At 37.3% G+C, this 13,433-nt stretch overlaps 1 protein-coding gene across 1 annotated transcript in view; it reads left to right on the forward strand.

Moving 5' to 3' along the window:
- The window catches only part of UGGT2 (UDP-glucose glycoprotein glucosyltransferase 2), a 601,530-nt gene that overhangs the window by 323,637 nt on the left and 264,460 nt on the right, over positions 1-13,433 (forward strand). The window contains exons 13-15 of the mRNA XM_007944010.2: positions 10,248-10,367; positions 11,254-11,339; positions 12,224-12,359. Coding sequence (XP_007942201.1) covers positions 10,248-10,367; positions 11,254-11,339; positions 12,224-12,359 — 342 coding nt within the window. The remainder of the gene's footprint in view (positions 1-10,247; positions 10,368-11,253; positions 11,340-12,223; positions 12,360-13,433) is intronic.

The following is a 13,433-nucleotide window of genomic DNA, read 5'->3' on the forward strand; positions in this document are numbered from 1 at the left end:
CAAAAAAGAAGAAAGAGCCAAAATCAACACTTTAAAACAACATCTCCAACAATTAGAAAAAGAACAGCAAGGAAAGCCTACAGTCATGAAAAGAAAGGAAATAATAAAGATTTGAGCAGAAATCAATGAAATAGAAAATAGACAATAGAAAAAATCAACAAGACCAGAAGTTGGTTTTTTGAAAACATTAATAGAATTGACAAACCACTGGCAGATTTAAAAAAGGAAAAGAGAGACATAATACAAATAACATGAATAAGAAACAAAATGGGTGACATCACAACAGAACCAAATGAAATAAAAAGGATAGTATCAGGATACTACAAAGAACTATACTCTGATAAATTTGAAAACCTAGAAGAAATGGATATATTTCTAGAAACACACCACTTACCTAAACTAACACAGAGTGATGTGGAAAAGTTGAATAGATCCAAAACAAAAGAAGAAATTGAACAGGTCATCAAAAAATTACTAACAAAAAGAAGTCCTGACCCAGATGGTTTCACCAGAGAATTCCAGCAAACATTCAGAGTAGAACTGACACCAGTCCTACTCAAACCACTCCAAAACATAGAAAAGGATGGAACCCTCCCTAACTCATTTTATGAAGCAAGCATAACATTGATACCAAAACCAGACAAAGAAATTACTCTAAGGAAAACTACTGACCAATATCCCTCATGAATGTAGATGCAAAAATCTTCAACAAAATCCTAGGCAATAGACTGCAACAACATATCAAGAAAATCATTCATTATGACCAAGTGTGGAGTTCATATCAGGTATGCATAGATGGTTCAACATTAGAAAAACAATCAACGTCATCCACTACATGAATAAAACAAAGGAGAAGAACCACATGATCATGTCAGTTGATGCAGAAAAGGCACTTGATAAAATCCAACACCCATTCCTGATCAAAACTCTCAGCAAAATAAGAATCTAAGGGACATTCCTCAACATAATAAAGGGCATCTATGCAAAACCAACAGCCAACATTATTCTCAGTGGAGAGAGACTGAAACCATTCCTTTGCGAACAGGAACCAGATAGGGATGCCCTCTATCACCACTTCTATTCAGCATTGTATTGGAAGTCCTAGCCAGGGCAAGAAGGCAAGAAAGTACATCAAAGGCATCCAAATTGATAAGGAAGAAATCAAACTGTCCCTATTTGCTAATGATATGATTCTATACCTAGAAAACCCAAGAGACTCAGTCAAAAATCTATTGAAACTAATTGAAAGATTTACTATAGAGGCAGGATACAAAATCAAAATCCAAAAAACCAGTTAGATTCCTCTACACCGGCAAAGAAATTACTGAAAAAGAAATAAGGAAATCAATACCATTTACAATAGCTACCAAAAAATAAAATACTTGTTAATAAATCTTACCAGGGACAGAAAAGACCTCTACTAAGAAAACTATAAAAGGCTACTTCAAGAAACCGTAAGAGATCTACATAAATGAAAGAATGTTTTATGCTCTTAGATAGGGAGATTGAACATTGTGAAAATGTCAGTTCTACCCAAAGCAATCTATACATTCAATGCAATCCCAATCCAGATCCCATCAACATTCTTTAATGATATAGAAACACCAATGACTAACTTTATATGGAAAAGAAAGAGATCTCGGATAAGCAAAGTACTATTAAAGAAGAAGAACAAAGTAGGAGGTCTCACACTGCTGGATCTCAAAACCTACTATACAGCCACAGTAGTCAAAACTGCCTGATATTGGTACAATGACAGACACAGACCAATGGAATAGAATCGAGAACTCAGAAATAGATCCATTGGCCTATCATCGGCTGATCTTTGACAAAGGGCCGAAATCCATTAAATGGGGAAGAGAATGAAGAGAATATTTGTTTAATAAATGGTGCTGGCAAAACCAGATATCCATTTGCATAAAAAATTAAAAGGATCTTTACCTCACACCATACACAAAACTAACTCCAGATGGATGAAAGAAACCTAAAACTATAAAGTTCCTGAAGGAAAACCTAGGTACAGATTTAGGGGCCCTAATACATGGTATAAATAGACTATCAGGCATAACTCAAAATGCACAAACAGCAGAAGAGAAACTAGATGAATGGACCTTCTAAAAATTAAATTTTTATTTGCTTCCAGAGACTTCTCCAAAAGAGTCAAAAGGGAATCTACAGATTGGGAAAAAATATTTGGTAATGACATATTTGGCAAGGGACTTATCTCTAGAATTTATGGAAAACTCCAACACCTCAATAACAAAAAGACAAATAATCCAATTCAAAAATGGGCAGAAGACATGAACAGACACTTCACCAAGGAGGATATTCAGGCAGACAACAAACATATGAAGAAATGTTCACGACTGTTAGCCATTAGAGAGATGCAAATCAAAACAACAATGAGATACCATCTTGCCCCAGCACTAGTAGCAAAGTTCAACTAGACTGAAAATAGCAAATGCTGGTGAGGATGTGGGGAGATTGGGACTCTGATACACTGCTAGTGGGACTGTCAAATGGTACAACCACTGTGGAAAGCAGTATGGCGATTCCTTCAAAAGTTGGAATTAGAAATACCATTTGACCCAGGTATTCCATTACTAGGTATATATCCCGAAGAAGTGAGAGCCATGACCAGAACAGGCATATGCCCACCCATATTCATTGCAGCACTATTTACAGTAGCCAAAAATGGAAACAACATAGGTGTCCATCAACTGAGGAGTGGATAACCAACCTATGGTACATTCACACAATGGAATGCTGTGCAACCCTAAAGAATAACGAAGAATGCAAAACACCACATACCATGGATGAACTTGGAGGACATTATGCTGAGTGAAATAATTAAATCACAGAAGGACAAATACTGTATTAGTCCATTATTGTTAAAAGTCAAAGAAAGTTTTATGTATGGAAGGAAATTTTCTTTGTTGGTTACCATGGGTGGGAGCAGAAGGTAGGGGAGGGAAACACTGTTAGATAGGTAGATAAAACTTTTGATTTCAGTGAAGAGGAGGGCAGTGTACCAAATGTGAGTGATCAGCATGGTGGCATTGAGGATGAGGAAGAAATAGAGAGGTAAATGGAAGGTGCATACCACAAAGATGAACTCTTTTTGCACATACAGTACTGCATTGTCAGTGAAGGCAAACATTGGTATATGGGTGGATAGATGAGTAGACAGGCTGAACTATTATGTATGTCTGTGCAGGGGGGAGTGTACCCAAGACCATGTATAGGGTTGGGAGACAATGGTTCTATAAGTGTATTTGTATATTCTGTAAGAATTCCCAGGTGTATAGTAGAGCTGACAAGGGAAAAGTTTGTAGTTATTTCTTGGCCACAGCCAGCTACCAAGAAGGTGAAAGTAGTTGAACCTGTGGGCTTGGCACCATAGTCACAGGGGACATCAAGCTCAATTGGCACAACATACTGCACAAAACATTGTTCCACCTCCTGCTTTGGCAAGTAGCGACTGGGATCTGAAAAGCTTGCAAGCAGCCATCTAAATGCAACAATGGGTCTCTCTTTGTCCAGAGCAAAGAAGAATGAAAAAAACCAAGGATTCATTGAAACAATTACTCCAAGCAACTGGTACACCATGCAATCCTCAGCCTGTATGACTATGAGACCAGAAGAACTAGATGGTGCCTGGCTTCTACTGTCAACAACTTGGAGGGAGATCTATGTAGGAGATCCTGGATAGAGAGGGAGAACAATGTAGAACAAAAGTCACAATCATTTTGGGAAAAAAAGAGGGGGACCAGGTTTGCAGTCTGATAGAACCTGGTGGAACCACTACCACTATGGCCCCTAGCTGCCCTTGAGGTCTGGAATTGAACCCACCCCTGTGATTTCCAGCCAAACAAAAGACAGGCATATGAGTTGAACATTTACCTTAGGTAGATACATTCCTTGGAGAGAACAATCGTGGGAGAGAAAAGGGCTGCTTATGCACATGGAGACAGCTCAGGTGGCAGGAGTGCATGGATAGATGGACACACGGAAGAGGTAATTATTGGGAGGAAGTGGGAGGGGAGCTGTTGCATTGTGGTAAATTGTAGTCAATGTCATGAGACAACGTGCGTGTGAACTGCTATATGGAAAGTGAATTTGCTCTGTAAATTTTCAACTAAGTCATACACACAAAAAAAAAAATTAAAATAATAATACATTATGACCAAGTGGGGTTCATACTAGATATGCAAGCATGGTTCAGCATTAGAGAAACAATCAAGATAATTCATCACAAAAGGAAAATAAAGAAAAAAGAACCACATGATCATATAGATATATGCAGAAAAGGCATTTGGTGAAATCCAACACCCATGCCTGATAAATGCTCAAAACCTCTCTGCAAAATAGAAATAGAAGGGAAATTCTTCAATATATAAAGAATATATATTTAACATCAACAGCCAACATTATTCTCAATGGAGAGAGACTAAAACCATTCCCCTTGCAAATGGGAACCAGACAGAGGATAAAGGATAGCCTCTGTAACTACTTCTCTTTAACATTGTATCAAAAGTCCTAGCCAGAGCAGTAAGATCAAGAACCATTGGTATTGTAGGAAAACGTCAACTTGCACTGAAGATGTTGGTGATAAACAGTGCTCCAGAAATTTACAGAATACCCATTGAGATGGATAAGAAATAGATGTACAATGCTGTAGACACTTACCAGTTCATGCTAAGATATTTGGAAGACAGCTACCAACTGGCCAATTGACTAGAAGAGATCCATATTTGTACCCATTCCAAAGAAAGGTGATCCAACAGAATGTGGAAATTATTGAATAGTATCATTACTATCACACACAGAGTCTTGAGAAGATAATTCAAAACTTATGCAATTCAAATCTTCCACGTATTCAAGTGGGATTCAGAAGACTGGAATGAGAGATATCTTTGATGATGTCAGATGAATCTTGGCTGAAAGCAAAGACACCAGAAAGCTGTTTACCTGTATTGTATTGACTATGCAAAGGCATTCATTTGACTATGTGGATCATAACAAATTATGGATAATATTGCAAAGAATGGGAATTCCAGAACACTTTGTTGTGCTCAGGAGGAACCTGTACATAGACCAAGAGGCAGTCATTCAAACAGAGCAAGGGGTACTGCATGATTTAAAAGCAAGAAGGGTGTATGTCAGGGTTGTATCCTTTTACCATACTTATGCAGTCTGTATGCCAAGCAAGTAATCCAAGCAGCTGGAGTATATGAGGATGAACGTAGTATCAGGTTTGGAACGAGAATCATTAACAGCTTGCAACCGTGCTTCCTAAAAGTGAAAATGTCTTGAAGCACTTACTGAAGAAGATCAAAGACTACACAGTTATCAGCATGGATTGCATCTCATCATATGGAAGACAAAAATCTTCACAACTAGTCCAGTAAGCAACATCACGTTAAAGGATAAAAGATTGAAGTTGTGAGGGGTTTTATTTTCCTTAGATCCACAATCAGCACCCATGTTGGAAGCAGTGGTCAAGAAATAGACATCGTACTGCACTGGGCAAATCCACGAAAGACCTCTTTAAAGTGTTAAGAAGCAAAGATGCCACTTTGAAGTCTAAGGTGCACCTGACCTAAACCATGATATTTTCAACTGCCTCATCTACGTGTGAAAGCTGAACAGTGAATAAGAAGAACTGAAGAAGAGTTGATGGCCTTTGAATTGTGGTGTTGGCAAAGAATACTGAAAATACTGTGGACTACCAGAAGAATGAACATATCTTTCCTGGAAGAAGTAGAACTGAAATGCTCCTTAGAAGCAAGAATGGCCAGACTTTGTGTCACCTCTTTGGTCATGTAGTCAGATGGGACCTGTCCCTGGAAAAATATATTATGCTTGGTAAATAAAGTAGAGCTGCAACAAAAAAGGAGAAGACTGTTGACAAGATGGATTGAGTGGCCGCACAGTGGGCTCAGGCATAACAAGGATTGTGAGGATGGTACAAGACCAGGCATTGTTTCACTCTTTTGTACATAGGGTCACTGTGAGTCAGAGCTGACTTGCTGGCACCTAACAAAAACAACATAGTGGTTCTGTGTTTAACTTTTGGAGGAACTTCCCAACTATTTTTCACAGTTGCTACACCATTTTGCATCTGCACCAGCAGTGGATGAGTGTTCCAATTTCTCTACACCAGCACCAACACTTACTATTTTTTAATAGCCATCCTAGTGGATATGATATGTCATCTATTGAGATTTGAGTTGCATTTCTGTATTCACTAGTGATGTTGAGCATCTTCTCATGTGCTTAGTGGTCATTTGTTTATCTTCCATGGAGAACTGTGTACTCAGATCTTTTGTCTATAGTTTAATTGTGTTTTTTATCTTTTTAATGTTAAGTTTTAAGAGTTTGTTCCATAGTCCAGATACTAGGTCCTTATTACATATATAATTTGTAAATATTTTCTTTAATTTTGTGGGTGGTGGTTTAATTTTCATGATGATGCCCCATGAAGCATAGACATTTTAAATTTTGATGGTGAATTTATCTATCTTCTTCTGTATTTATTTGTGTTTTGGTATTACAATTTACATATGTTTGTGTGCTAGGCTGGGTTCTCTAGAGAAGCAAAACCAGTAAAGCTTATAGAGAGAGAGAGAGAGAGAAATTTATCTTAGGAAAATGGCTCACACACTTATAGAACCTGGCAAGTCCCAAGTTCTTCGATCATACATTGAGCTGGAGGCTTTTCCCAACTCACACAGCTGCAGGGGCTGACAAGCTCAAGGTTGACAGGCACTATACTCGCTATTGACTCCAACAAATGACGACGAATCCAAGATCACCAGGCCGAATGGTGGATTGTTCACTCACAGACAGTTGTGCGCAGCACAAGAGGATCCCGGATCCACAGAAGAGAATCTTTTTTTCCCCAGGATGTCCATAAATATATTGGAAGCAGTTCACATCCCTAGGGAAACTCTCTTTGAATGGATTGGCTGCTGAAAACATATACATCCAATCTTGTCATGGGAACAACCCACATCACAACTGCTTAAATCAGAATTGTGGTCCAGCCAAGTTGACACACAACTCCAACTATCACAGTTTGCTTCTAAGAGTTTTACGGAAATCCAGTTGTCTGAACACTGTTTAAAGAACTCTGTTGGCATAGTGTTCAAAGCATTCAGCTGCTAACCAAAAGGTTGGCAGTTTCAACCCACCAGCCACTCTGTGGGAGAAAGATGTAGCAGTCTGCTTCTGTAAGAATTTACAACCTTGGAAAACTTATGGGGCAGTTGTCCTATGTCCTAAAGCATTGCTGAGTCAGAATTGACTCGATGGTACTGAGTTTGTTTTTTATTGGTTCGAGCACCGCATTGTTGCTGTGATTATTCTTTGCCCTTGAATGATCTTACAACCCTTGTCAAAAATAAGTTTGCAGTAGATGTGTGATATTTTCCCCCCTGTACTTTGAATTCTGTTCCATTGATCCATATGTCTATTCTTATGCTGGTACCACAATATTTTGACCGTTGTAGCTTTGTAGTAGGTTTTTGAAATTGAGAAATGTGAGTTCTCCAAATTTATTCTTCTTTTTCAAGATTGTTTTGGCTATCTGGGAGCTCTGGTGGCATAGTGCCTAAGTCATTTGACTGCTGAGCAGAAGGCTGGCAGTTCAAACCCACTAGCCGTTCCTCAGAAGGAAGGTTGGGCAATCTACTTCCATAGCAATACCACCTTGGAAAACCAAGGAGGGGTCACTATGAGTCGGATCTGACTCGACAGCAGTGAGTTTGAGTTTGGCTATATGGGATACCTTGTGATTGCATATGACTTTTAGGATCAGCTTATCTATTTTTGAAACAAAGGCAGTGGAATTTTTTTTTATTATTATTTTATTGTCATCTGGGTGAAAGTTTTCAGAGCATATTCATCTTCCATTTAGCAGTTCACATACACTTTGTCTCATAACATTGACTCCCCACAATGCAACATCTCCCCTACCACTTCCTCCCCTTGGCTACCTCTTCCCTGTATCCTTCCCTCCCATGCACTCCTGCCTCCCAAGCTCTCTCCCTGTGTATACACAGCCCTTCTATTCTCCCATGATTGATCTCTCCAAGGAGTGTTTCTACCTCATGTAAATGTTCAGCTCATGTACCTGTCTTTTGTTTGGCTGGAAGCCACAGGAATGGGTTCAATTGGCAGTGGAAATTTTGATAGACATTTTCCTCATTAAATGTGATGTTAGCTATTGGTTTTCATAGAATCCCTTTATCAGATTGAGGAACTTCCCTACTGATCCTAGTCTGTTGAATGTTTTTGTCATGAAAGGCTTTTGGATTTGTAAATATTTTTTCTGTACCTATTGATATGGTCATGTGGTTTTTTCTCTCTTTTTCCTTGTTCCTGTTAATGTAGTATATTACATTGGTCCTTTGTACCAGGTTGACTACAGTTTTAGCCTCTCAATTTGAGTTTACTGTTGGGTTTTTATTTTGCTTTGTTTTGTTTTTTGAGTGTTGCCCACTGTATGTGCAGTTGAGAAGTCAGCACACTAATTGAGTGGAATTCTTATGGAGATTATTTTAGTTACTTTCTTGCAGTGTTGCTCTCTCCTGGATTTCTTTTCAAACTCAGCAACTTGGCAACCTCTACCTTTGAGTTCTGTCTTTTCCAGCCTAGTATAACTGACATTTTCTTTTTGAACTCTGTTTCTTTGGATTGCAATTTGGAAGTCTCCAAGGACAAAGTTGAGGTGAATGTGGGGCTTGCCTTTTAGACCTCCTATTTTCAAGGATTGTGTGGTAGTGGAGGTTGTGCATCAGCTTGGCTGGGCGTGGTTGAGTGGCTGGGCAGCTGAATGTAGTTATTCCCCATGGTGTGATTGGCAATTAACTCCATGGTGGAATCTACTGGAGCAGCTGAGTAGCTGCTTTAGGGATGTGGTCTGCTTCCAATATATAAGAAGCATCTTTGAGGAAGGTCTCTAGCTTTTTGGCAAGCTTGAACCCTGCACATGATAAGTTGTTTTTCAGCAGCCTGTCATGCCCTGCCAATCTTTGTATCTCTTCTGGACTTGAGTTTGTGGCCTGCTGTGTTGTTTAGTAACATTGGGACTGTGCCTTTGTACTTGTTGACCTTGTGTTGTTGTCAGTCTCAGCAGCCAGCAGCTGCCTGAATGAAGAAAAGCCTCCAGCTTCAGTGGACCAAGAGCAGGAGGTAGAGCTGAAGCCCAAGGTCAAGGGGCTTTCACCCAGAACCTAGACTTAAAGCCTCCACACTGTAAGAGAATAAACTCCTGTTTGTTAAAGCCATCCCATTTGTGGTATATTCTGTCAGAGCAGCACTAGGTAACCAAAACAGATTGTAACTCCTCAATTTTTGAGTGTTGGTTGCCCTCACCAAAAACAAAACAAAACAAAAATGCCTTTAGACAGTGGTTTATTTTCTCTGGCTTTTATGAGGCATTTTATTTTCACTGAATACCTCTGGTAGTGTAGTGGTTAAGGCATTTGGCTGCTAACCAAAAGGTTGGTGGTTCAAACCTACCAGCCACTCCACAGAAGAAAGATGTGGCAGTCTATTGTAAAGATTTATAGCCTTAGGAACCCATTGAAGGTCACTATGAGTCAGAATCAACCTGATGGCAGTGAGTTTGGTTTTGAGTGTTTATTTTCCTTAAGGTCCCTGTATAATCCCAAGAGTGTGTGCTTGTCTGTGAACCTAAAGTTTGGCAATTTGAATTCATCCAGTGCTACACAGAAAAAAGGCTTGATGTCTGCTTCCATAGAGATTACAGCCAAGAAAACCTTAGGAGCAGTTCTACTCTGTAACACATGATGTTGCCATGAGTTGGAATCGATTCCATGGCAATATATTTTGTTTGTTTTACTTTCCTTAAGACCAAGCCTTTAAGATGACAGAGGAACTGGAGGACTTCATTGCTTCCTACCCTGTTGATAATTAAGATAAATATACTTAAACAGTTTATGAATGTATTTCATATTATCTTTTTTTGTGTCATGAAAAGCAAATACATGAGTGAAAGTAATTGATTTTGGAGGAAGGCCTGGTGTCAAAAGACATGGTAGTATAAAATCATTGCACATAATACTACTTAATTTAAAAAATATTACTTTCAACATGTAATCAGAAATATAGAAAGTTCTATGTATACTTTTACTTGTCATTTGATACAGTAAAAATCTGGCTTTGAAAACAATTTTTTATTTAATATAACTTTTGCAAATTTCTTGATTTTTTTCTAGTGGATTAATGATTTAGAAAATGATGATGTGTATGTTACATGGCCTAAAAGTTGCCGGGAACTTCTGAAGCCAGCATTTCCTGGAAACATACCTTCCATAAGGCGTAATTTTCATAATTTGGTAAGTTTTTTATCTTACTAATGTGTATATATATTATGTAAAGTTATCAGTATTGGTTTTATTACCCTGCTCTTGATAAATAGGCATCTGTGTGGTAAGGAAGGAAGGATTTTCCTATTGTAACAGGTTTGAGGTGACATGGCTAACTGCGTACCAAAAGTTAGTAATATCCCATTAAGAGCTTCTTCTCATTCAGCCATCATATACTTTTTAATATCAGTATTAAGATTATTTCTTACTTGTATATGTTCTCAAAGGAATTTATGATAGATTTTTGTTGTTCTGTATTATAAGGGACTCATGATTAAAGTTTAGTACATTTCAGGGAAAAAATACATAAATATCACCTTCTCATCTGTGAATGTAAGTTACTTATTGTAATGTTAACTGTATAGACAACATTATGGGAACTTCCAAATTAGTAGAAAAGTCTTGAGCTTTATTTATTTTTACATTAGAAGTAAAAATCTTATTTCCTATACCAGCTCTGAGCAAGTAGTTTTGATAATGCTTTTTTTAGGGGGATGGGGGAGTGGGAAGGGTAGTGTCCAAATTCAATTTCTATTTCAAATCCAATGAGTCATTTAGGTATTTCACTGCATCTAAAAGATACTATATTACATGCTTCCAAAAAGATGAGTAATCTGATAATAAATTCCATGTGTAATCATTAGACATTCAGCTTCTAGAACTCCTTCATAAATTCAGAAAGTGTTTTTTGTATACATTCTTCAAAGTTCTTTAAAATACAATTGCCGGAAATTTATATGTAGAAAAACCTTGAATTTGATACTTTTTGCTAGAAAAATTAGACTAAACTTGAATTTCATAAGCATTCTAAAGACTTAACAAAATAGTGATTTTATACTGTCCACTTTTCTTTCAGGTTCTGTTCATTGATCCTTCTCAAAAATATACCTTGGATTTTATAAATCTTGCGGAACTATTCTATTTTCATAAAATTCCTCTCAGGTAATAGCCATTTTATGAGATTAAGCTGACAACTGAAAGAAATCCACTGGTATTTGTATTATGTTATACAGAATTGTTGTTATTGTTCTGTGCCATCGAGTCAGACCCAACTCATAGTGACTCCTCCTTGGGTTTCTGAGGCAGTATCACTACGGAAGTAGATTGCCCCATCTTCCTTCTGAGGAGTGGCTGGTGGGTTTGAACTGCCAGCCTTCTGGTTAGCAGTCAAGAGCCTTAGGCACTATGCTACCAGAGCTCCCGTTATACAGATAATGTGGAATTCAAAGCATTATTTCATTCTAGTGGCTGATACAAAATAATTGTGTGTTATAAAGTACCATCTACTTTTATTGCTTATTATTTAAAATATGTACAATATAATTTACTTCCTTTACTTCCATAGCACCTAGAAAAACTAATAAATACTGAATTAACTCACTGTCTTACAGTGTGGAAAGTAGCTACAATGATTTTGGAAGACACATTTCCTTCAAAAATAGACTCTTTTAATCAAAGTTGCCTCTTTACCCTCATACATTCCTGAGGGGGTGATCTGATCACTTTACAAACTTACAGAAAGATCCGTTTCCCTTTGGCTGTATTAAAGTATATGTTGTCTTTTTTCCCTGGAAAAGAGTGGCATTTGATAATATCACCACCAGAGAGAGTGACATTTTGCAAGTGTCCAGTATCTGTAAGGATTTTGGTGAATAGGGATTAAAAACCAAACTTTTCCAAGTAATATCTTCCTCTTCTTCTATCCACTAAAACATTCCTTCCTTCTAACTAATAATTTTTTTCAAATAATAATGATGATGATGATGATGGTTTATTACGGTTCATGAGGTAGTTGTGACATTCATGATTTCATCTTCTTTTTCCAGAATTGGTTTTGTGTTCGTTCTTAATACAGATGATGAGGTTGATGGAACAAATAATGCTGGAGTTGCTCTTTGGCGAGCTTTCAACTATATTACCAAAGAGCGTGATGTATCTCAAGCATTTGTTTACATAGTACATGTGAGTTTATGCAATAGGTATAGTATCTTTAGAATGTATAGTTGTCTTACATTACTATAATAATTATTTATTGTGAAATTTTCAAGTTTGTAAAAACTATTACAGGGATTGTTGTTGTTGTGTAGTTATGTGCTGTCAAGGTGGACCCAACTCATAGCAACCCCTCCTTGAATTTCCAAGGCAGTATCATTATGAAAGTAGATTGCCCAACCTTCCTTCTGAGGAGTGGCTGGTGAGTTTAAAACTGCTAGCCTACTGGTTAGCAGTCATGTGTCTAAAGCACTATGCTACCAGAGCTCCTATTATGAGGATTAGTAGAGGTGAATTTGATTCTTAGAACTCCCTACTGAAGTATAAAGTAGTTCCCACTTTATAAATTGGATAGCTAAGGCTCTGCTAAAATAAATGAATTTACTTAGGTTTATCCACCCAGTAAAGGAACTTTAGTTGTATACATGAATTTAAAGGAAAATTGTATTAATAGGAAATGACTAGTTGGGGTGATTTCTTAAACTAGGTCTTGAATAAAATCATCAATAAAAAAAAAAAATATTACAAAGTTAAATATTCTAAACGGCAAAGTATGTGGACACTTCCTAAATGATTTTAAAGAAGGAGGGGATTATTTAGAGACAGCAAATTGGTAGGAAGGAGGTAAGATTGATAATGAATATGGTAAAGAGAGTGTGTAAGAAAATTAGAAATTGATGAAAACTTGATTAAGGAGGGATAGAATAGGAAGATAATTTGATAATTAAGGTTTTGAAATTCTTGTATGGTCCCTTGTGGACACATAACTGTATTAAAGAGTTATAATGTTATTATTTAAATAATCACATTGTAACTTAAAAAAAGAAACACAACCAACAACTTCTGCTCATTTTTATATTTATTGAGCTCTTGTTTAGCAAGGAGTGGCTTGTGTAGCAAAGAATGGCTCTTGGAACTAAGAAAGAAATTTCCAAATTAGAGTAAATTTTCTCCTCAATTTCTATAGCTCCCAGAAATGCTAACAAATAACTAATTCACTGTCCTAAGGTAAACTAGGGAGCTCTGGTAGCATAGTGGCTAAGA

Source organism: Orycteropus afer, unplaced genomic scaffold (assembly GCF_000298275.1).
Source record: "Orycteropus afer afer isolate SDZICR_OR568_19922 unplaced genomic scaffold, OryAfe1.0 scaffold00117, whole genome shotgun sequence".
Taxonomy (NCBI): Eukaryota; Metazoa; Chordata; class Mammalia; order Tubulidentata; family Orycteropodidae; genus Orycteropus; species Orycteropus afer.